General features: G+C 43.5%; 1 protein-coding gene across 2 annotated transcripts; it reads right to left on the bottom strand.

The window, feature by feature from the left end:
- Window positions 1-1772: 1772 nt before the first annotated feature.
- LOC123108046 (probable helicase MAGATAMA 3) lies at window positions 1773-4340 on the bottom strand. 2 transcript variants are annotated; one of them, XM_044529910.1, is made up of 5 exons: window positions 3539-4340; window positions 3120-3447; window positions 2759-3008; window positions 2417-2636; window positions 1773-2305 (listed from the first exon to the last, which is right to left on the bottom strand). In XM_044529910.1, exons 1-4 carry the CDS (start codon window positions 4286-4288, stop codon window positions 2423-2425), a joined length of 1542 nt encoding a protein of 513 aa, XP_044385845.1. In that variant the 5' UTR covers window positions 4289-4340; the 3' UTR covers window positions 1773-2305; window positions 2417-2422. The 2 variants fall into 2 exon arrangements, with proteins under 2 accessions (XP_044385845.1, XP_044385846.1); XM_044529911.1 differs by having other exon boundaries at window positions 1773-2265.
- Window positions 4341-24349: the final 20009 nt, after the last annotated feature.

The raw sequence follows: 24349 nt of genomic DNA, 5'->3' as shown, positions 1-24349 counted from the left end.
ACTGCGGCCCCGCCGTGGCATCTAGGCATCCGATCGTTGTTTGCTAATTATGTCTACGCATCTTGACCTAATCAAGGTACAACAATATACAAGCTCCACTCTTATGAATTAAGATTGATTACTGTATTTATATTTTTACTGATGACCTATACAATTTACTTACGTAGAAGACAAAGATCATATATTTATCAAATGATGTAAGACTATTAACTAATTATCCCTTTTTGTGGATGATTTTCACTGCGATAACAAACAGATCATGAGCCTTATCATGTTAATTATATTCGTTTTTATTCTACTTTCTTTAAAAGAAAATGTGTACTCGACGGGCTGTGCCCTTCTATTAGAATAATCTACTATGTTGACATCCTGGCTCCGCCCCTGGATCTGTCGCAAAGAGAAAATGAATAGTTTTTCCTTAATCTCTGTTTCAAAACAAAAAACACATAAATTTTACAGTCCGCATGGACCTCTTCTTAAAATTCCTAAGCACGAAGAAAAAGACTAAGATCCTTAGTGGCGTTGTTATACTCTAATTATACTTTTTCATGTGGCTTGACTTTGAGTTGACCAAGTATTCATGTGTTTCCTATTCATGTGAACCTAATGCTTTCAAAATTCCAGTATTTTTAATCCTTTGTGACAATTTTGTCATATTCTTGTTTTCTATTCTTACGTTTTTAGAATCATGCGAACTAAAGAGGCTCTGAGAGCTCGTCCAATACTTATTTTTTTGGATAAAGAGTGGATCTTATTAACTCAAAAGGAAGATCGAGCGGATAGAAACACAATGAGCACACACCCGACCTTTGTATGGTTATGATGCACACAACCAACACCATCTCTGCCAGGTTTTCTTTTTTGTGAAAATATGACAACATGTGATCATGATTTTAAGCACTTGTCAAGACGAACGCACTGGTGAAGATGACCGCTAATTAGATTAGCGCTTGGTAAGATAAAAAAATAATAATTAATAATTTTAATTTCATACAATGATGTCAGCATGATGCATGCGATTTCTGCATTCATGCAAGTGCTTTAGAGAAAAATCTTATTGAGAGGTACTAGCACAGGAAGACAGTATGCTCCATCGATTTTCCCCTAAAATAACAGATAGATAGATTTTATTAATGAAAAACATTACTAACATAGTTCTAATTATTGTAATCAAGCATTCTTGGCTTGTTGATAGTTCGTTTGGTGGGGAGGAATTGGTCCTTCTCTTCTCACTTCAAGATTTATAATCTGAAGCCATTGGTTGAGGTCACATATTTTACAATAATGAAGTCTTAAGCAAACTGGTTTAATCAATTATTCGAACTACTGTTTTATTCATATGATATAATTTGCGTTTTAACAAATCAGACCTTTGCGGAGGCTTCTCTGATATATACTTACTTCTCTTATCATTAATGGATTAGAAGAAAAAACATAAGGCCATCCAAGTCGGACGTTCCTTGGTAAAAGCAACACAGCCATATAGAGACTGAAACGCAACACAAGCATACAAACACAAGGGATGACTAGCAGCTTTCAAGTGTCAATTCCATACCATGAATCTATAGTACGTAGATATGTACCAAGTAGCAAGTACAATGAATAGTAAGGAAATATTCAGCAATGAGCAACTGAGACTGTTCAGACATGTGAATGACATTCTAACTATGCTTCATCTAGATGCACGGTAACACTTGCATTGCAGCCCAAGAGGGAATTCAACGAGTAATGCAGTTCCCTCAAAAGAACAATGGCCTTCTGGCCATCCCAAGGCTTTCATATCACCGCTATAACACAGGAATTAGTACTATTTTTTTCAAGGAAAGGAGCTCAGCTCCTCAATTTCATTTCTGGAATCAGACTACATAGTCCAACATGATTATACCCTGGCCATCCTCTTACGATCAAGAACCAAAACTAATCAGCTACCAGGTAATAAGTAATATCCTTTCTGTTCCACCTCACACACGTGAAATATCACCGCTGCTGCGCACACTCCAAACTCCTCTGAGAACATCTTACATGCACAAAAACAGAAACCTACAGGCTCAAACAAGCAAAGTGCCAACCAAGAGTTAGTATGTTATCTGCGCACATGGCTCTGTAAGTTCCTCTGCGTGTATCACTTGATGCAGAGGCCGGGGGTAATCCTCCTTTTTGGAAAAAAATGGCTCTGTAAGTTCCTGCGGTTGGCCTCTGGCGAGTACTCGACTGACGATCAAAGAGATTAGCAACTGCATCAGCGGTCAGTGCACATCCCTATGCCTGCCCGTTTAGAAGTTCATAGTTAGTCCGTCTTGGATTTCTGAAGGGAAGAAACGGTAGTTGCAACACCTACTGTCAGATGCTTCTTTCGACAGTTAAGTTAGTTCTGAAATTAAGATGCAGTGCCAAGGATTGATTTACTCGATCATACCCAAGATTATGAGCTGCATATACCAAGACGAGCATCCACCATCTTGAGCAGACGGTTGACTTCATCCTTCTTGATCGCGACGCTCACCACAGAACAGAGGTCTTTGTCGTCGTTGCCATCATAGAAGCATCCTCTTTCCTTTGCATCGGCCACTATCTTCTGCCAGATTGTCCTGCTGCTCGACAACGTAGCCGCATCACCAAGAATCCAGAAGCAATGCCTGAAAAAGAACACAGCAACAGAAGTGTGCAGAACTGAAGTAGCAAGATCACATATGACCCCAATTTTTCTATGAGCTGAAGAAGTCCTCTCAACCAACCAGGCGACTAATTGTTCACTCACTTGGCCCGTGTTTGTGCCACATTGGTACGCCTCTGATCGGAGAGGAACCCGACCGATCCATGGGTATTGGCCCGCACGGCGGAGAAGATGACAACATCCTCCTCGGCACCCTGGAACCCGTCCACGGTTCGGATCTTTACGGATAAACCGCCATACTTGTCGTGCTCCAAAGCAAGGCTCTCCTGGATGGCACGGACTTGGGCCTTGTATGGCGATACCACGCCCACGCTGAGCTTGCTTCTTATGTCAACTGACTCCGTACACACGAACCCAAACTAGTCAACTGATGATAGGAAGCAAAGGAAAGGAAATATGTTTGATGAATCTACAGCTGCTAAATATCTAGGTAGCTGCAGCATACCTTGGGACAATCTCTGCACAATCCGGGTCACCGCAGCGACCTCAGCAGCGTTGCTCAGGCTCGTGCCATGCATGCCCGAGCTTTCGATCCCACCTTGGATGTTGATGAAGGAGTAGGGGCCATACATTGGGCCGTCCAGGAGCTTCCTCTCGTAGTCTCTGTGAAGGACGTTGGGGCCATCTGTCACCTTCCTACAGTAAAAACTTGAGATGGGGAACTTGCTTATTTCTGGGTGCATCCTGTACTGCACATCGAGGAGGTGCTTCGGGTGTCCTAGCAAGCACAGCCTCTCGAACAGACTTCTTCCAAAGCCAGCCTCAGCGCTGAGCTGCAGCAGCCAATTGTGAGTGTGAGCATTGCTTGATCTGATACACCAGGACTGACCGACGGACAGGCTAGAAGAAAAAGAAAAACATTACCTTGCTTTTGACAAGCGCTGGTAGCTGGCATTCATCACCGATAAGAACAGCACGGTGGATACCAAGCTGTAGAGGTATCAGCGACTCGCACTCCTTGAGCTGCGCCGCCTCATCGATAACAAGGAGCTCAAACGGCTGGAAATCACGGACGCGGCGCAGATTAAATGAGCTAGCAGCAGTGCAAAGTATGATCGTGGCATTGTTCAGTACGTAGTCTTCAATTTTGCTTGAATCGCTTGGAAGCAAATCAAACCAATCGGGCAAGTGTTCTAGCTTGTTAAGACACAATGCTCTTGCTTCTTGGAACTCTGGCCACCCCCCGTTTTTGAAGAAGAGTTTCCCAAGCGGGCGCTCCGGCTCGGACCGGAGAAGTTTCCCGAAAGCTTCGAGCGAGCGCAGGGTCTCATCCAGGTAATCAAATCTCCTAGCGGATAGGGGCAGATCATTGTGGAGAGTCTCGAAGCAGTGGCGCAGTGCTTCCTCATGACATTCGTAATTGTCTATGAAGAATTCGTTGAATGTCACCTTCCTCCTCCTCTCTAGTTCAGCATCCCCCACCCCTTGCAGCCGCAAAATATCACCCCTACGCTCCGATCGAACATCCTTAAGATACAAAGAGTGCATACACAACGGTTTCGCAAGAAGTTCTAGCATGTGGTTCACATAGTGCCTCCAGCTCGTCGCCACATTCACAAGTCGGTACACACGCCGATCCAAGAAGATCTTTGCGAGGTTTTCATCCACGTTCATCCGATCTTCGTTGCCAAACAACACGACATTGCCCAGGGAGAAGTGTTTTCCACTGCCGCCAATTGCCCAGGGAGAAGTGTTTTCCACTGCCGCCATAGGACTCATCCTCGAGAATACCGAGAACACGGGAGGCAACCTCCACAACCGCCGTGTTGGTCGGAGCGCAAGCTAGTGTCCTGTGGTTTTTCATCAGCATTGACCACAAGAGAGATATGATGGCCTTGGTTTTCCCTGTTCCAGGTGGTCCCCAGATAAGGCGCACCCAGCACCTAGCTTGATCCATTGCTGAAACACAATCAAGTACCGCCTTCTGCTGTGAGGTGTTGAGCTTGAATTTTTCAAGGCCATCCAGCGCCTTATGTGACGCTAACCCTGAAGGTACCTCTGGCAACAATGAATTGCGATCCTGGCTGACCTGCCATCAGAAAATAGGAACTATCATGATCGAGTAGAAAGACGCAAACCATGCTATAGTACTAAATAGATACATACAGTTGAAGCATACTCTGCAATCCTCTCTACGAGGCTACTGCCCCAATGGCTAAGGATGCCGGCTTTCAGTTCCAGTGCATCATGTATACGATTGTTGGTCTTCATATTGATAAGAAAAACCGCAAAAAGAGGCAATGCGATCACTTCTTTTTGACCTTGTCGTTTCACAGGTAGTTTACCCGACAGCAGCCTTATTGATATTGTTGTGCCAGTGTCGACCACTTGGGGTGCATTTTTCTTTTCTTTTTCGAAAAAGGGGTGCGCCCAGGCCTCTACATCAACTGATGTTGCATTTTTCTCGAGAAGAGATGGCATGGCTATGTCTTGGGAAGAGGTGACAGTATTGTCCATATCTTCAGAATCAGAAGAGCCGGTGGTGGTGCCTTCGCCATCGTTCCTTTCACTTTTACTATCTTCGGATGGAGGCACTACAGCTATGACAAATGGGTCCAAGTCTTTGTGGCGGCTCGGTTTCCGACATGTGAGCACCAATATATCCTCGACTTTCGGGGCATAACAACCAGCTGGCCGAGGTTCCTTGAACGAGATACAGAATTCTGAAGTGCGTTCCTGTTGGATCCGGATCACTTGGCCACCGGTGCGTGCCGGATGCCGCGCAATGCAGAGAAGAGATCGGCACGAGCTTCTTCCAATAGTGGAGCCATGAATGAACCCATGTACCCCTCTACCGAAGTGAAAGTTGTTGGTATCACCTTAATCTGAATGAAATGAAGCACATACATATATAGAGGTTAGCAGCAACTTGTCAGGTCTTTGTAGGAGCATTTTTTTCCTTTTGAAAAGAGGGTTGAAACCCAGTCCTCTGCATCGATCGATGCACACAGCCGTCAATCAATTGTTGCAACGTTTACACGGTCCAGCACAAGTTTACTTAAATATAATAAAAAGCCAGACAGAACAACCAATGAGAAAGAACACCATACAAATAAGGGATACGAAGTGCAGCCTCATGCAACAGAAATCCTATTAGTACGCTGACAATATATAGCCATGTGCAATAACGGCAGCGCAGCTAGATCGATGTCCGTGCACTGAATGTGATCGCATCAACGGTGAATTTAGAAAATCCCCTCAATCCCATATTTTTCGATAAAGGGTGTGTTTTATTAACTTATAATGAAGCATCAAAATACAAACACAATGTGTACATCCGGCCACTGCATAATTAGGATTCACACAGCCCCCAATCCCATATGAGCCCTAAATTGATTTTGAAAGCTTGCTCTACAGCTGATCTAACATTACGTATATACTTCATCCAGAAGAAGCAAGCTATACTTAGCCTTGCCAAGTACTAGTACAGAGCGTCAATATATATATGATTAATGGAAGCAAGAAACGAAGGAAGAGGAAAAGACTGGCCTCGTTCTTGAAGAAATCATCGTTGAGCAGATCTTGCAGTTTCCATGAGAAGGTCGGCTTCGGCGGTCCCTTGTACCTGTTCCAATCTGGCGTAGTGGAAATGCTCCTCCATGGATCCGCTTTCCCCACCGGTCCAAGCCGCCGGACTCCACCGGCTAGGGAAGCCTTCCTTCGCAGACGCCCGGCGGCGGCTCTGCTCAATGCGGCGAGGCGTGAAGAAATCAGATGGCGCATAGCCGCAGCCATGCTTGGAATGGAGCGGCAGCCTCCAGCAGGAAGATGGAAAAAGGGTCTGCGTTTTGGGACACTCCGCCCTTGTCTTCCGATGTGGGCTCTGTCCCTGCTCTTCCAACGATTTGGGCCGTGTCCGTCCCCTGGTTTTCTGTATTCGGCCTGCTTTAGGTCCACGGCTCCTTTTTGTTCAACGCAAAAGTGAAATCAAATCCACTAAAAAAAGTCGAATGGGATCATTCTTTTCTCCATGGCTCCTGGAGTAAGGAATAGTGAAATGAAAAAAAAGAACTTGAATTGGAATTCTTGATGTGACCTCCCAGCCGTCACATCTACCTCCCCACTTTGTCTCCAAGCACCCGTTTCGTTTTCCCCCCAAAATCGCATCAACGTGCTGGGAAGGCGACAACAAGGACGGTCAACTGCCGCCTTGGACCCGTGCGTGCGCGATCGACCTTGGCCCGTTGCATCTCAAAGAAAACAAGTCATTGTCGGTTTGGTCGCCATTGCAGCATCCAATGACACGGTTCCAGTTGGCCGTCGTCGCCATTGCAGCATCTCGAGTGACAGTTCCACCTCTTCAGGGTCCCCGTTGCAGCATCCCACGACACGGTTCCGGTTGGAGTTGTCGCCAGTTCCATCCCGCTGCGGTCACCGTTGCATCATCTTGCGGCTGAGGTTCCGGCTCGTCGCCGTCACAGTTGCATCATCTTGTCCCCATGGTTCCAGCATGCAAGGACCATCCCCAGGTAGTCGCGGTTGCAGCATGTGGTGCACCCCCCCCCCCCGATCGTCGTTGTAGGACCCTGACGACGAAATTACAGCATGCAGGACCCGCTGTCGTAGCACCTGATAACCCACAAGTATAGGGGATCGCAACAGTTTTCGAGGGTAGAGTATTCAACCCAAATTTATTGATTCGACACAAGGAGAGCCAAAGAATATTCTCAAGTATTAGCAGCTGAGTTGTCAATTCAACCACATCTGAAAACTTAATATCTGCAGCAAAGTGTTTAGTAGCAAAGTAATATGATAGTAGTGGTAACGGTAGCAAAAGTTAATGATAACAAAAGTAATGTTTTTGATATTTTGTAGTGATTGTAACAATAGCAATGGAAAAGTAAATAAGCGGAAAACAATATATGGAAAGCTCGCAGGCAATGGATCGGTGATAGAGAATTATGCCGGATGTGGTTCATCATGTAACAGTCATAACCTAGGGTGACACAGAACTAGCTCCAATTCATCAATGTATTGTAGGCATGTATTCCAAATATAGTCATACGTGCTTATGAAAAAAGAACTTGCATGACATCTTTTGTCCTACCCTCCCGTGGCAGCAGGGTTCTAGCAAAAACTAAGGGATGTTAAGGTCTCCTTTTAATAGAGTACCGGACCAAAGCATTAACACATAGTGAATACATGAACTCCTCAAACTACGATCATCACCGGGAGTGGTCCCGATTATTGGCACTTCGGGGTTGCCGGATCATAACACATAGTAGGTGACTATAGACTTGCAAGATAAGATCAAGAACTCTCATATATTGATGAAAACATAATAGGTTCAGATCTGAAATCATGGCACTGAGGCCCTAGTGACAAGCATTAAGCATAGCAAAGTCATAGCAACATCAATCTCAAAACATAGTGGATACTAGGGATCAAACCCTAACAAAACTAACTCGTTTACATGATAAATCTCATCCAACTCATCACCGTCCAGCAAGTCTATGATGGAATTACTCACGCACGACGGTGAGCATCATGAAATTGGTGATGAAGGATGGTTGATGATGACGACGGCGACGGATTCCCCTCTTCGGAGCCCCGAACGGACTCCAGATCAGCCCTCCCGAGAGGTTTTAGGGCTTGGCGGCAGCTCCATATCATAAAACGCGATGAATCCTTCTCTCTGATTTTTCTCTCCCCGAAAGTGAATATATAGAGTTGGAGGTGAGGTCGGAGGAGCTCCAGGGGGCCCACGAGGTAGGGGGACGCGCCCCCTACCCTCGTGGCTAGGGTGTGGGCCCCCTGGTCTTGATCTTTTGCCAGTATTTTTTATTATTTCCAAAAAGACGCTCCGTGGAATTTCAGGTCATTCCGAGAACTTTTGTTTCTGCACATGAATAACACCATGGCAATTCTGCTGAAAACAACGTCAGTTCGGGTTAGTTCCATTCAAATCATGCAAGTTAGAGTCCAAAACAAGGACAAAAGTGTTTAGAAAAATAGATACGACGGAGACGTATCAGCACCCGGCCGACACGATCGCAACACAAGGGTGCACCACAGTCGTGGCCATCACGACACCCCCGTCGCAGCATCCCTGCATCACACAGTGCCCTGCCATCGTAGCACCCTGTCATTATGGTTCCATCAAGCCAGGGTGCTGGTCGCAACACTCGGTGTTGATGGCTCCATGTCGCATGTGTCCGAGAGAGGTGACCGGCCCAAGCCTTGACCGGTCACTCGGCACAGAACATTTACCTTCTTATGGTGGCACTATTTCCGCGTTTAGTTCAACCGAATTGAGCAAACAATATATGATCTTTTTTGGCAAATAAGACTCCGGGTTTATATTAAAAACTTTCAACAATGCAATACATCACAAAAACCAAGGAAAATACAACCAGACCCTTATATAGCAAACAAACTTAATCTCCAGCATGAGGCAAAGGCGCACCACCGCGGGCGCTCCATCATAGAAGTAGTTCTGGCATTGTATCTTACGATCAAGAAGTCTTCATACTAAGGTCCAGTCGGACCAACGGCCCGATAAAAACCCGTTACCATAGAAGCCTTGTGTAGATGGGAATTTTCAGAGCCAGGCCATCTCCTAAATAAACCTTCCGCCCGCTTCATAACAATGGCGGAGAGAGCACCGCAACAACGAAGAGGGACTACAAACCAACAGAAAGCAATATGTCGCGTCAGGGAGAGTAAATTGCTGAAAACCACCACATTTGTGGCAAGGATACTGCAAAACCACCACTTTTGTCAAAAATTTCAAAAAACCACCACTTCCTCGGCAAGTGAGTAACAAAAACCACTAAACGTGTTGTGAGCCGCGACTAACTGAGAATCTGACTTATTGGGCCCACCTGTCGGAGCCACGTGGCAAAGGGCAAACGGCAAAGCGGAAACGGCCGTTAGGACCCCGCTAGTTAAGCCCAGCGCGCCGGCCCTGGTGCTCTCATCCCCCTCCCTCTCTTCTCTGTTGCACGCGCAACCATGGCAACTACTCCCTCCGGCGATGTCGAGGGTGGAGACGACGGCGGCTCCAGATCCAGACGGAGTTGCGGGCGGGACCTGCTTGGGGTCGACTATGAGTCCTCCTCCTCAGAGGACAGCCCGCTATCGCCGTGGCACGGATAGAGGGCGGGTGCGGCGGCTGCGGGGGCGGCGGCGGTGGCGGCGCCGCCTGCTGCTCCATTTGGATCCAGATCCATTCAAGCTGAAGGCGCGGGAGACCAACCCGATGAGGAAGAGCCGCCATCTTCTTGCCGTGCAGGCAAGGCTTCCGCTGCAGCACGGTCGCCGTCTGATGCAGCAGTAGTCCCTACTAACACCGGCGACGACACGTACGTCCTCTATCTCAAGCTCCTTCTGCCTCTGAATTTTCGTTATTGAGGTTTAGGTCGATCTAGGGTTTTGTATTGCCTCTGAATTTAGTCCTGACTAGGGTTTGAGTACAGATTAGAACCTACAATTATCTTGCTCTACAATTGTTGTGCATATTTACATTGTTAGGATTGCAGTGTACTTGTGTTGTACAAATTTAGGTAATTACACTATTAGGATTACATTCCAGTTGTACTATGTGTTGTTCAAATTTATGTTATAGTAACTTGTACATTTTAATTGGCATTGTAGGTCGAGCTATGAGAAGTGAGACGTGCATATTGATTTTGAAGGGATTAAATACATCAGGATAAAGTTCTTTAAGAAAGACATAAGATATTACAATCTTATGTATGTGCTGCTTGACAATGGGTATAGTTTTTCAGACTGCCTATATTACATGAGATGTGGTGGAATAGGATTGGATGGTTTTAAACTGCTTGACAGCCAAATTAAGGTGGATGAAATGCTTAATCAATACCAGGACATCAGGAGGATAACATTGTCAGTTACTAAGGGCAAAAGGCAGCAGGCAATTGTTTTGTCTCCAGCAAAGAAGGGAAAGAGAAAGGCAGCAGAACCAATTCAAATATCTGATGAAGAATATAGCAGTGATCCTGATATAGTGTTTGCAGTCAGTGAAAATGGTGTGGCCCATAAGGAATTTGGTGATTATGTTGGTTCAAGTTCAGGCAGAGGCACAAATGAAAATTTGTTCCTGGCCACACAACAGAGTGAAAATTTCCAGCCCATCCAAACTATGCCACCTGCTGACAGGGCCAATTATGCAGACATGGATGACATGGATTTGGATTCAGAAAGTGAGGAGAAAAATAGCTCTAATGAAGATAGTGCAGACCTGCAGTCAACTGTAGCAGATATGAAGAAGGCAGCACTGCACTTTGAGGGTGACACAGAACCAGAGGACATCTATGATGTTCCTGAGGAGCAGGAAGAGGAAGAGCACAGTGAACGAGCTCCAAATGTAGCTGAAGAAGAACATTTGAATGAAGATGGAGTATTGCAGCAACCTGTGCTTAAGATTGGAAAGAGAGTGGGCCCAACAATAAGAACACACTCATCAGCCAATGATCCAATTGAGCCTGACTGGTTTCCCTCAGGTGATGAGGATGAAAATCTTGGTTTTTTGGACTCAGAGGATGATGATGGCAATGAGCCTATGTCTTTTATTATTCCCCCAGGAAGGAAAACAAGAGCAGAGAAGGCAAAGCCAAGAAAATGGTATGATGAAAGCAGACTCAATCCAGAACAGCAATTTTGTTTGAAGCTATGTTTCAAAGATGTGTACCAATTTAGGAGTGCTCTACTTAACTTTCACATCAAGCAGCTGAGGTCTTTCAGATATCACAGGAACTGCAAAGACGGGGTCATTGCTTGGTGTGACCACAAGGACAAAGGATGTCCTTTTTATATTGTTGCTTCTCAGATCAAGAATGAGCAAACATTTTGTGTAAAGAAGTTCAGAGCAGAACATACTTGCCCAACTAGTGACAAACATAGTAAAGTGAGCTCAAAGTGGCTAGGAAGCAGTATCTTAGAGACAATCAGATCAGACCCAAACACAACTGTGCCAGCATTGGTGGACAAGGCAAAGAGGAAATTTGGAATTGAAGTTCCAAAGATGATGGCATGGAGAGCTAAAAAGGTAGCAAAGGAAATTGTCCTAGGGGATCATAAGAAGCAGTACCATAGGTTGTCTGATTACATTGAAACAGTTAAATTATGCAATCCAGGATCTAGATGCATTGTCACAACTATCACTCCTAAAAGCACAAATGAAAACCCACATCCAGGTCCTAGGTTCCATGGTCTTTTCTTTTGTCTCAATGCACCTAGGGAGGGTTTTCTAAATGGATGTAGGCCTTTCATTGGTTTGGATGGATGCTTCATAAAGCTTACAACTGGAGCACAAATCCTAGCAGCTACTGGTAGGGATGACAACAACAACATGTATCCCATTGCTTTTGGAATTGTAGGAGTGGAGAACACACCCAGTTGGAGCTGGTTTCTCACCCAACTTAAGTATGCTCTGGGAGGCACAGAAGAGGGGAAGTTTGGCAAATACACCATCATGTCAGATAGGCAGAAGGTCAGTGATCTATGTTCTCTTTCAAACCTACATATTATCTTTTGTGCCTTAAGTATGCTCTAATTGTTTACTAGTTAGTGATTGTTTGAACTTAAGATTGAAACCTAGTTAGTGATTGTTTGAAGTTAAGATTGAAACCTAGTTACTTTCTTTTCTTCCTTAAGTATGCTCAAATTGTTTTTGTTTATTAGTTAGTGATTGTTTGAACTTAAGATTGAAACCTAGTTACTTTATTTTTGGTTGAAATCAGGGCCTGCTTAATGCTGTCAATGCTGTATTTCCAAACTGCCCACAAAGATTTTGTTTAACGCACATTTATGCAAAATTTCAAAGAGCTGGATTTAGAGGTGAAGATCTGAAAAAAATGCATGGACAGTGCTAGCTATTCCTACACAAAGCATGGTTTTGATGTAGCCATGGCCAATTTGAAGAATGAGTGTGAGGATGCATGGAGGTGGTTATCTGGTATTCCAGTACACACATGGGTTAGGCATGAAATGGACACAAATTGCAAAACAGACCTGGTGGTTAATAACATAAGTGAGGTCTTCAATAAATATATCTTGGATGTTAGAAACAAACCAATAGTGACAATGATTAATGGAATCAAAGACAAGTTGCTAGTCAGGTTTGATGGAAAAAGAGAAAGTGCAGCAGCTTCTAGATGGGAAATAGCTCCAACATATGCAGAGCAGCTGGAGATGAGCAAGAAGTTTCAAAGAGATTGCAAAGCAATTAGGGTAGGGCCTAACCTGTAGCAAGTAAGCAGTGGGCCAAAGACCTATGTTGTGAACCTTGAGGAGCACACTTGTGGATGCAGGAAGTGGGACATGTCAGGTTTGCCATGCAACCATGCTTGCAGTGCAATTTACAAGGCCAAGATGCAACCTGAGGATTTTGTAAGTCCTTTCTTGAGGAAAGCAATGTATTTGGAGGCATACAAACCAATAGTGCATCCAGTTCCTGGAGAAGATGCTTGGGTCAAGTTAGGAAAACCTGATATTGAGCCTCCTGTATTCCACAAAGAGGACCAGAGTGGAAGAAAAGAAGAAAAGAGGAAGAAGGGAAGGTTTGAAGTGCCTAAACCAAAAGATACCTCTAGGATGACTACAATCAGATGTGGCAACTGTAGGTTAATGGGCCACAAGTTTACTAATTGTGGACAACCTTTGAGGCCTGATCTGCAGATGAGGAAAAATAGAAGCATGGTACATATTTTTTCATCATTGTATCTGATTTTGCTTATGTAGATTTTAATTTCTGTTTGTTTTAAAAACTGCAGGAAAAGAGAAGGCAAAAGGCAGAATCCTACACTCCACCTGATGCTACTGCGGCTCCTATGGCACCAAGAGCTGCTCCTATGGCATCAAGAGCTGCTCCAAGGGCACCAAGGGCTGCTTTCTCAGCACCAAGGCCAGCAGCTAGGCCTCCATGTGGAGAAGGGACTTCTTCTGCTGCTGGTACTTCTACATCTACACCAACTGTTGTTGCTACTGCTAAAAAACAGAGGTCAGTGAGAGGTGGAAGAGTTGGTGGAGCATCAAATGCTGCAACAGGTTCAAGGAAGAAACCTCAGAAATATGCAAGACTGAAGAGCTACTTCGCAGCAAGTGGAAATGTGTGAACTTTGATATCTGCCAGTGCTTGAAACTTTTGGGGCTATAACCCATGTATCTGTCTTGAGAAACTTGGATGTGTGATGATTTGCGTCCTTTGAACCTGTGTTTCAATTTGAGTCATGTGAACCTGTGTAATTTGAGTCATCTGAACCTATGTGGTAATTTTAGTCCTGTGAACCTATGTTTTAATTTGAGTCCTAAAAACCTATGTGGTATTTATGTTATGTAAACCTCTGTTATGTGTGATCAAGCCTTCATGCTGTTGTGGAGTTATGTTGATCTAGCAGAATTATTGTGGGCTTTTGGTGAAGCCTAAATGCTGTTATTGTAGTAGAATTATTGTTGGTTTTGAGTGCAGCCTAAATGTTGTAATTGTAGCGGAATTATTGTTGGTTTTGAGTGCATAAATGCTGTTAGTGTAGCAGGATTATTGTGGGTTTTGGGTCATTCTTGTACAACCTTAGAATATGGGTCATCGAAGCGTCGACGACAACCTAAACTACCCTACCATAGAATAGGGATCATCGAACCCTCGACGACAACCAAAACAACCTTACCCTACATTTGGGGTCATCGAACCCTCAACGACAACCTAAACTACCCTACCCTACATTTGGGGTCATCGAACCCTCGACGACAACCAAAACAACCTTACCCTACATTTGGGGTCATCAAACCCTCGACGAAACCAAAACAACCTTACCCTACATTTGGGGTCATCGAACCCTCGACGACAACCAAAACAACCTTACCCTAGAATAGGGGTCATCGAACCCTCGACGACAACCTAAACTACCCTACCCTACATTTGGGGTCATCGAACCCTCGACGACAACCTAAACTACCTTACCCTAGATTTGGGGTCATCGAACCCTCGACGACAACCTAAACTACCTACTCCCTAAACAAAAACAACCAAAACCACCTACTCCCTAAACAAAAAACAAGCAAAACCACCTACTCCCTAAACAATAACTGGTACTTCTAATTATACATCTACATCTACATCACCTGCTGATGATGCTAAAATACCTCAGAAATATGGAAGATCTGGAGTACATCTACATCTACATCAATAGCATTATCCAGTAACACAAATTAATCCAGCAACACAAATTTATAGCATTATCCAGCAACACAAATTAATCCAGCAACACAAAATAATAGCATTATCCAGCAACACAAATTAATCCAGCTTAAATTCAGTACAAATGTCTTGCACTTTTAGTGCCACAAATAGCAGATAGAGTACTCTAGCAGATACAACTACAATAACATTGAATCATTCATCAACTATCTCTTTGATCTTCCTGATCTTTCCCTTGGTGGCCTCCTTCTCTTTGAACAGATCACCTATAGTGTACTCCAGGTGCCTTTTCTCTTGCTTCCACTTCTCCTTCTCCTCCAGCAGCATGGCCCTCTCCTGCTTGATCTTGTCCATCTCCTGCACAAGCTTCACCTTCTCTTCCTTCTCTTGGTCTCTCTCTTCCTCTGCTTTGGCCCTCAGCACTTGATGAATGTTAGTGTCTGATTTGTCAGCCAAGTTCTTTCTCTCGATCTGTTCCTTCAGGTCACTAATAACCAACCTTGCATTACCTAACTGGGTAATTGCATCCTCCTTGTCAGCCACCATTTTGGCAAAGTCAACTTTAAAAAACCTCAGGTCATTTTCCATCTTCCTCTTCTCTTCCATTACCTTCACTACTTCTTCAGCATTAACAACATTCTGCCTCAACCTATTGGTCAACTCCTCCTCATGCATAGTCCAGATGGTATTTAAAGCTTGCTTCAATTGGACTGGCCACTCTGGGTCAATCCAGTCCACAAAGTTGCACTTGGGTACATCCTATGAATGTATGAACAAAGGAAATATAATTAAACCAATTTCTAAAAATGTTAGTGATAAAAATAAAAAACAACAATCCATTAATTATCCATGTTTCTAGTACTGCATTGCCTACTCCTGGATAGCAAATATAGAGCTAAAATGATTTAAAAACAGAATTGCCACAACCTATAAGAAATTGGAAACTGCCTAATCTCAGACTTAATGTACAAAAGTACTCCACTGCCTACTGCTATTGTATCAAGATTTATGGCCAGAGATATATACTTTACTGCCTAATTTCAGACTTTGTATCAGTCAACTCAGCACTTCAGTGGATTCACATATTTCAGACCAATTCTATCAGTAATGAATTCACATGTTTCACAAAATCACTTCAACACTTCAAGAAGTAATTGAACTAGTCAGAAAATCACCTTTTTTCCACACCCGAGGAACCTCCTGCCACTGTCAGTCCATTCAAAGGCAACAAACTTCTCACAGGGCGCACGATGCTCACAACGTGCAGGATGATTCAAAGCAATGCCGCTCCATTCCGTGCACTCCATTTTGGCAGGTACCTAGGTAGAGGGAAAATGAAGTCAATTGCTATCGGGAAGAAATTCCCCTTTCTCCCTAACCCTAACCCTAGATGCACAAGAGCAGAATCTTACCCGGCTCACATCGTCAGAGGAAGAGTCGGAACAGTCGGAAGGCTCAGACCAAGAAACCATGTCTCCCCTCCCGTCAGCGGTGCGAAGCTGCTCGCGACGGCGGCGGCGGCGGCGGGAGGTGTGACGCGAGAAAGGAAGGAGCAGAGCAGAGAAGAGAGCGGTTGGGGAGGAATGCCCTAACGTGCGCGCGCTGGGCTTAACTAGCGGGGTCCTAACGGCCGTTTCCGCTTTGCCGTTTGCCCTTTGCCACGTGGCTCCGACAAGCGGGCCCGATAAGTCAGATTCTCAGTTAGTCGCGGCTCACATCATGTTTAGTGGTTTTTGTTACTCACTTGCCGAGGAAGTGGTGGTTTTTTGAAATTTTTGACAAAAGTGGTGGTTTTGCAGTATCCTTGCCACAAATGTGGTGGTTTTCAGCAATTTACTCTGTCAGGGAGACACCCAAGGGGGCTGGAGGCCACATCATCATCGCTGCCTAAGAAACGACCGAGGGAACATCAGCCCGATCCCCAAGGCTCGGCATTCCACCGTTAAAATTACTAGTTGCCCGCAAACACCACCATCGCAAAGAGACCGATGAAGAAGACGGTGCAGACACCGCCTCCCAGGTCCAATACCGATAGCTGGGGGAACCACCGCTTTGATGAGAGATTTATAGCAAATAAAAAAGAATGAATTTTTTCTTTGATCTCGGTTTCAAAAGAAAACCCCGGGAACTTTACAATCTGCATTGACGGTGATGTAGTGATATCTAATTATACTTTTTCATGTGGTTTGGCTTTGATTTAACAATATTTATAAGTATTCATGTGTTTCCTATTCAAGTGAACGAACCATCAAAGCTTGCAAAATTACAGTATTTTCCAACCCTCTATTTTGCGTAGACATTCGTATCGTATTCTTACGTTTTTCTTTTTGTTCTTATGTTTTTAGAACCATGTGGACAAAAGAGGCCCCAAGAGCTCGTTTAACTTTCTTTTTTATAAAGAACTAGCAGTGTGACCCGCGCATTTGCGCGGCTAGATTTTTTTGCATGTTTGTATATGTGCTATTTTTATTATGATAGGGCCTGTAGATCAAAAGTCATGGCACTATTTTCATGTGAATATGCTCCATGAGATTATAGATGTTAATATTGAAAGTGAATCGTTGGTAAATTGATAGATGCTAGTAATATATTATAAGCTAATGTTACAAATCTCATATTCCTATCTATTTCTTACTTGAAAATTCATGTATATGATATAAATTGTTTAACCAATGGACTCCAAATAGATTCATATATGTGGTATATTTTGACCTTGAGGAAATAATTATTTCACATGCAGGAGTTCATACAAAAAAATATTGCTTTATTTCTTATTAAAAAAACTTCACATTTCATATAGATTTTCATTTATATGGTATATCGCTTTTAATTTTCATCATGAAATCACATTCGTGGAAGTCACGAAAAAAAATTAAAATCAGAGCTCCAAAATGCGTTTGAATGTAACATTTTCAGAGCATCGATTTTGTTTTTTACCATGCCTTGCACCAATGTGATTTCGTGATGATTTTTTTCATGCACACTAAACATTTAGTGTTTAGTGTTTGCCACAAACATTCCTTAAAGTTTGCCACAAAAAGATATCGTTTTTTTCGAAATTACTGTTCATCTAGGAGCATTTGAGCTCGAGATTTGAAACTCCGCATCCATTGTATTGTGAGAATTTTTGTAATTGCAAAATTGGCATTTTTTTCCTTTGGTGATACTCTTTTTTCTGGACCCCAATAATGCCCAAACGTTCGGGATTTAAACTTGCCATCCTCGCGTCACTAAATTGCCATAGGAAACGTTCGACTTGCCATGGTCGAATCCTGAACCGGATTTATATTATCAAAAAAAAAACTCAATGGCTTTGGTGTACTCACGTCATAAAACATGAACGTGTTGGTTTGACATTGCAAGGGGATAATGTCATACGCTGTGAGATGATGTCATTGTGTGTTTTGCCTTATCCGTGTCCAAACAAAAGATTTGTTTGGTTTTGTATACTTTGTAGTGACCTTTGCATTGCACTTGTGGCAAAGAAATCCTTGAGGCACACGTTTCATCTCAATATGTCCTTGCATTTCTTTTTTCTTTCAGGTAAACCGGGTCTTGTAGCACATTTTCTGTTACGTGATCAAGTCCATACGTGCTAGATACTTTTCTTTCTAGCATTTCTACATTATGCCATCAAGTCCATACATGCCAGATAAAAACAAAATGTGTCCAACTCATCAAAGGTAAAAGATATGTGTACGTGATGTTGTTGCTCAAACTCTTTTGGATTTTGAATCTCGGTCGTCAAAATCAAGATCGATGGAATATATACTTTTAACCTATATACGGAAAAACAGCATGGCATGTTCGCCTCTTGTTTTGCAGCCAACACTAAAGGCGTCTGCACTAATTTTCTATTTTCTTTTGTTATTATTTTAGTTCCTTTGCTAAACATATAGTTTTATTCTTGACCTACATTTTAAGATTTTTTTGCATTTTATTAAGTAATTCATACTGAGTTTGTATGGGAACAAAATCACTACCCTATTCTTAGTCCAAATTTTATATTTATAATGTAATTGCATTATTTGTCCATACAATAAGGGTTTGAAATATTATAACTCGATTTAAATTTAGATATAATAAATGTAACACAAAGTCATTCTAAAATAAAAATTATAGTAGTTTTTATTATTCTAAATTTTGCATACAGAACATAGTTGTATTATTATTTATCTCATATATCTGTCGATTGGACTGATGTGTGTATACCAGCGTTGTTAATCATTATTTATGACCTAATATTCTTTTTTGCCCGCAGCTTTTGTCCCCAGAGGCCCATCAGATCTGACGGAGTATGTGAACTGGGCCTACAGGTGGTAGTTAGCCATTATGAGGTCCGTTTGGTTTTTTCCTCCTATTAGAATCTGAATAGGAATTGATTATCCCTTATTTGCTTGTACACACACGTAATAGTGGGATAGTATAGTTTTAGGTTTACTTTTACGATCGTGGGTGCACTTTCCATCGTAGATATATGTACGTGCCAACTAAAAAAAAGATATATGTACGTGCCAGAGTTCTTGTGTGCAAAATAATGCATACACATAATATTTGTATGTAACGCTTATGTCTTTAAATCTCATCCATTTATTTTAAAAATTAACGGTCAAGATAATTTAGTCCGTGTGGATAAACGTGATGGCTTGTTTGCCTCTTGTTTTAATTATATAATAATAGATAGATACCTGCATATATGGGTAGGATGCACATACCAATACCAACGCACACACAAAGAATCACACAAACAAATAGCAAAGTCATATAAGATCGAAGTTATGCATTGACGGAGTAAAAAGAAAAGAAATCCCAAGCAATCAAAACATCTCAAACGTATCAATATTTTTTTATTGTTTCATGCAATTATATTATCACTTTTATATACTTTTCATAACAATTTATATTATTTGTATGGACTAACCTATTAATTTAGTGCTTAGTGTCGGTTCCTGTTTTCTACTTGTTTTTTGTTTCGCATAAAATCAATATCTATGGAGGTCAAAATACATTGCCAATTTAACACATTTTTTGGGCACGAAGAAACACAGGAAGCTTTGGAGGAGGAGATCAATTCGGTGTATGATCAGGTTGTTCATTGATTTCAATTGAATCTATTTGGGTTTTCTTGCTGCATAATTAAATAGCTTTGTAATGCTTCTGATTTATCTATTTTATCTGGCCAAGTTTGATTGATTTATCTTCAGTGGGAGTAGTGCTTTGTAGTGGGTTTAATCTTGCAGTGCTCTAACCCAGTCACAATAAGGTCCAAGATACGTTTGTATTGTTGCGACCAAGGATAAAACGGCGGGGTTTTGTCATATTGATTGACTTTTTCATGCCTATATTATGTCATCTTGCTTATTGTGATACTCTGTTTCTTGCAAACTTAATACCTTGACATGCATGCTGGATAGCGGTTTTGGGATGGAGTGAAACGACGGGTTTTTTTCATATTGATTGACTTTTTCCTGTCTACATTATGTCATCTTGCTTATTGCGATACTTCGGGGCTGTTCGGTTTGCAACTAAGAGGTTGTTTGGTTCTCGACCATTGATTGCCACGCAAAAGCTGTGGCTTGCCACATCTCCCTAGGCTGGTGTTTGGTTCTATATGCATGTTTGACTCGCCACAATCCAAAGGAGCTTCTACAGCAGGAATTCTCGCCAAATGTGTGGCGTCCATTTAGCTCGCCACACTTTCAGTGGCACGCCACATGTGTGGCTGAAACCTCAACTTAGGCATGGCAATTTTAGTCTCCAATCAAACAGACCCTAAGATTGCCAAAGATTGCCACATCTAAGGTTAGGCAAGTTTGACCAATTTAGGTGAGTGTTTGATTCAAGCAACACCTTAGAAAAGTCACACTAGGGCCTCACATGACACGCACACAAAAAGTATGGCAAAATTACCTTAGTGAAAGGATCGAGATGGACCTAGAGGGGGGGTGAATAGGTATAAATACAAATTTTAATTGTTACTTGGCAATTTTAGGCAATAGTGCGGAATATGAAAGTGAGCCTAACAATTACAAGTGTGATGCTAAGAGCTAAACAAGATAATCAAGTAATACAAGTAGATGAGTAGGCTAACACAATATGATTTAGCTAAGTGCAGATGAGACAAGTAACCACAAGCAGAGAGTTAAGGTTAGGGATAACCGCAACTCCGGGAGACGAGGATGTAAACCGATGTTCACTTCCTTGGAGGGAAGCTACGTCACCGTTTAGAGAGGTGGGTGTTACCACGAAGGCGCACCAACGCCACGAAGGCTCACCCTATTCTCTCTTTGAGACAACACCACGAAGGCGTTTCTCAACCACTAGTGGTAGACCTTGGGGTGGTCTCCAAACCCTCACAAACTTTTCCGGGGGTAATCACAAGGGTTGATTCCTCTCCGAAAGACTCCTACCGCCTAGGAGTCTCCAATCTCCAAGAGTAACAAGAACGATGGGAAAAGCTCAAGACTTGCTCAAGTTACAAATTCCTTTGGTGCAAAGAAGGGGAAGGAGTGGTTCTATCTCTTGGTCGGACAACTTCCCTCAAATGCTCTCAAATCCCTTGGGGATCTAAGATTTGGTGTGGAGGAGTGAGAGAGAGTGTGTAATGTGTTCTAGGGTTTGTTCAAAGTGAGTGGTCCACTGTATCCCGAGGGGGAAGAAAGGCTATATATAGTGGCAGTGAAAAGCTAGCCGTTTGGCCACTTAAGGCACAGGAGCTGCCGGACGTCCGGTGGGTACCGGACGACCGGTGACACAGATCGGACCGGACGTCCGACCAGGCAGCCGGTCGTCCGCTCGCTGGAGTATAAATCTGACCGCGAAAACAGCACAGGTAGCAGACATCCGGAATGCGCCGGTCGTCCGGTGCCCGGACGTCCAATGTTGTCGGAAATCCGTTAATTGTAGTTCTGTTGGAGTGCAGCGGATATCCGGAGATGAGCGAACGTCCGTCCGGTGAGACCGGTCTTCCGCTAATATCAGTACTTTGAAGACTCATCGGACGACTGAGAGAGTCGGATGTCTGGTTGGTTGAGAGAGGCCGAACGTCCGTAGACTTCAGACGTCCGGTGAAAGTTGGACCTTTTAGCTTAGAAACATACTACCATTTTTGCACAAGTTAGAGGAAGAATTTAGAGATGGTGTGAGAGGGAATTTTGTGGTTTTGAGCAAGTTCTTTCGCGAAATCCATCAATCCCCTCTTAATAGTGCGGGATCCCTACACTCAAGAGCAACCCGAAAACAAGGAGCCGAAGCTTTTTATCTTTGTCTTGTGTCTCTGCTCTTGAGTGATATATGTTTTATGTCCGTAGTCGTGATCCACACACACACATCCCTTGAGACATAATCCTGAGAAATACTCGATAAACATGATTAGTCCCAATATGCATGTTGTCATCAACATCAAAATATGATTAAGGGCATGATTGCACTTTCAGTCTCCCCCTTTTTGGTAGTTGATGACAACATACATGCACTTTTTTGAATAAAACTTTGAATATCGAAAGAATTTAAAAAGCATTGAATATCGAAGGATTTGTTGTGGAGCTCCCCCTCAATATGTGCAATAACTAATAGGTAAGCATAAAGAGAGCTCCCCCTCAATATGATACCAACACAACCGAAACTCATACACAAGATAATCAAGATAACATCAGATTTAGAATAGGCTTCACAAAGATTCACTCATAGCATATAACATAGGTCGATACAAAACATATCATAATTTCAATAACAGGTTAATCACATAGCATGAGTTCGATAACAAGATAATAAGATAGTATCATAGCATCATATCACATAAATAAGTGCCTACTCCCCTTGGCAGCAAATACCCAAAAGAAGGTGTCATAACAGCATCAAAGAGCATCATCGTCATCATCATCATGAGCACCACTACCACCAGCCTCGTCAAGGAAGTCAGCCCACTCTGGACCCGAAGGAAAGCCGAAGTCAGAAGGTGGATCATCAGGAAGACGTTCATCGTCACTCACATCATAAACTCCGGAGTCTCTCAGACGAGCCTTGAAAGCATTCTTGGAGGTGACCAAGCGTGTGACAACGTCGTGATTTTGAGAGCAATGAAAGGTAAACATCTTTATCATGGCAGAGTGAGCTTTCCCAAGAAAGCGAGAGATGCGACCAAATGGTGCGGAGCCGGAAGAAGTAGACCGAGTGGCGGAAGAGGGAACACTAGCCGGGGTACGACGAGTAGGAGCAGAAGAGTCCTTGGGAACCCAATCATCTGCCATGTGAAATGGAATGACCCACCGTTCGTGCAAGTGAGTGCGGGCAATGGGAAACGGAGCAACACTCTCGATAAATGCCTGAAGAAAGGGGGCATGAGGAAAGGCTCGCTTGTGTTGAAAACAGGCCAGACGGATCTCATGCCACAGAAAATGAGGGATATTTATCTTCCCTGTGGGAGACACATAGAGGCGATGCATGAGATCAATGCAGTAGCTGTTACATGACCCCTTGTCACCCATCTTGGGATATATGGTGCGAATAACACACTGAAAAATGATGTAGAAGGGTGAGCGCCAAATTGAAACTTGGTTCAGGACCTTTTGTTTCTCCTGATCAGACATTTCACTTATGGGTTTGAGAAGATCCGCACAGACCTCTATGCCCTTGGGCTTATGGTTAGGGTCATCCTTATGGATTTTGAACCCTGTGTCAGGAAAACATAGAGCAGCATCAAATTGAGCATATGATGCCTTGAGCATGGTGTCGGAGGTCATCCAAGTGACAGTTTTGTCGGGACCAAAGTAACAAGTGGCATCGAATTGATGAATTGCAGCATGGTTAAGATCATGCTGGAATTCAAATGGTGCAGCAAGACCGAAGGACTCAATGAGCTCAATAGCTCCCGGATATTTCGCCAGATGAGTGCGGATATGCTCTAAGTCGATGCACATATGGATAGATAAACCTTTAGGAATGATTATAGTGGTGAAAATGTCGGCTTGGACATTTGTGTGAAAACGAGCATCCTGTGAATCGCTAAGAACAGTGAATTGATCTACATCACGACGAAGCTTAAGGTAAGAAGCAACGGGAACCTCATTGAACCGTTTAACGATGCAGCCGTGAGGGAGTGGAGGTTCAAGAGAGATGCGGCAGGCAACACCTTGAGGTTGTACCGGAGGAGGAGGGGGCTTGAATGTGGGCCGACGAGTTCCAGGCTTGGGTGCAGTGGTGCGAACAGCAACATAAGCGGGTTCCTCAATTTCTTCCAATTCATCCTCGTAGTCGGATTCTTCCGTCGAAGAGGCGCTAGTGGAGCTGCGAGGGTGAGCGACACGCTTCCGAGGACGAGCGCGCTCCTGTGAATCATTGGACCCACCACGACGAGACGGACAAGAGCCCCCAGCGGTGACCTGCTTGCAAGCAGAGCGCTTTGTCCGTGGCATTGCTACCTCGGGAGGGCGAGGAGAAGATGCGATGTTTCCCCCGAAGCCGGCTGGGTTGAGAGAAGGGTGGACGGAGGCGCGACGACAGCCGGAAGGGCCGAA

Source organism: Triticum aestivum, chromosome 5A, assembly GCF_018294505.1.
Source record: "Triticum aestivum cultivar Chinese Spring chromosome 5A, IWGSC CS RefSeq v2.1, whole genome shotgun sequence".
In the NCBI taxonomy this organism is placed as follows: domain Eukaryota; kingdom Viridiplantae; phylum Streptophyta; class Magnoliopsida; order Poales; family Poaceae; genus Triticum; species Triticum aestivum.
This window is presented reverse-complemented; position numbering and strand designations above follow the sequence as displayed.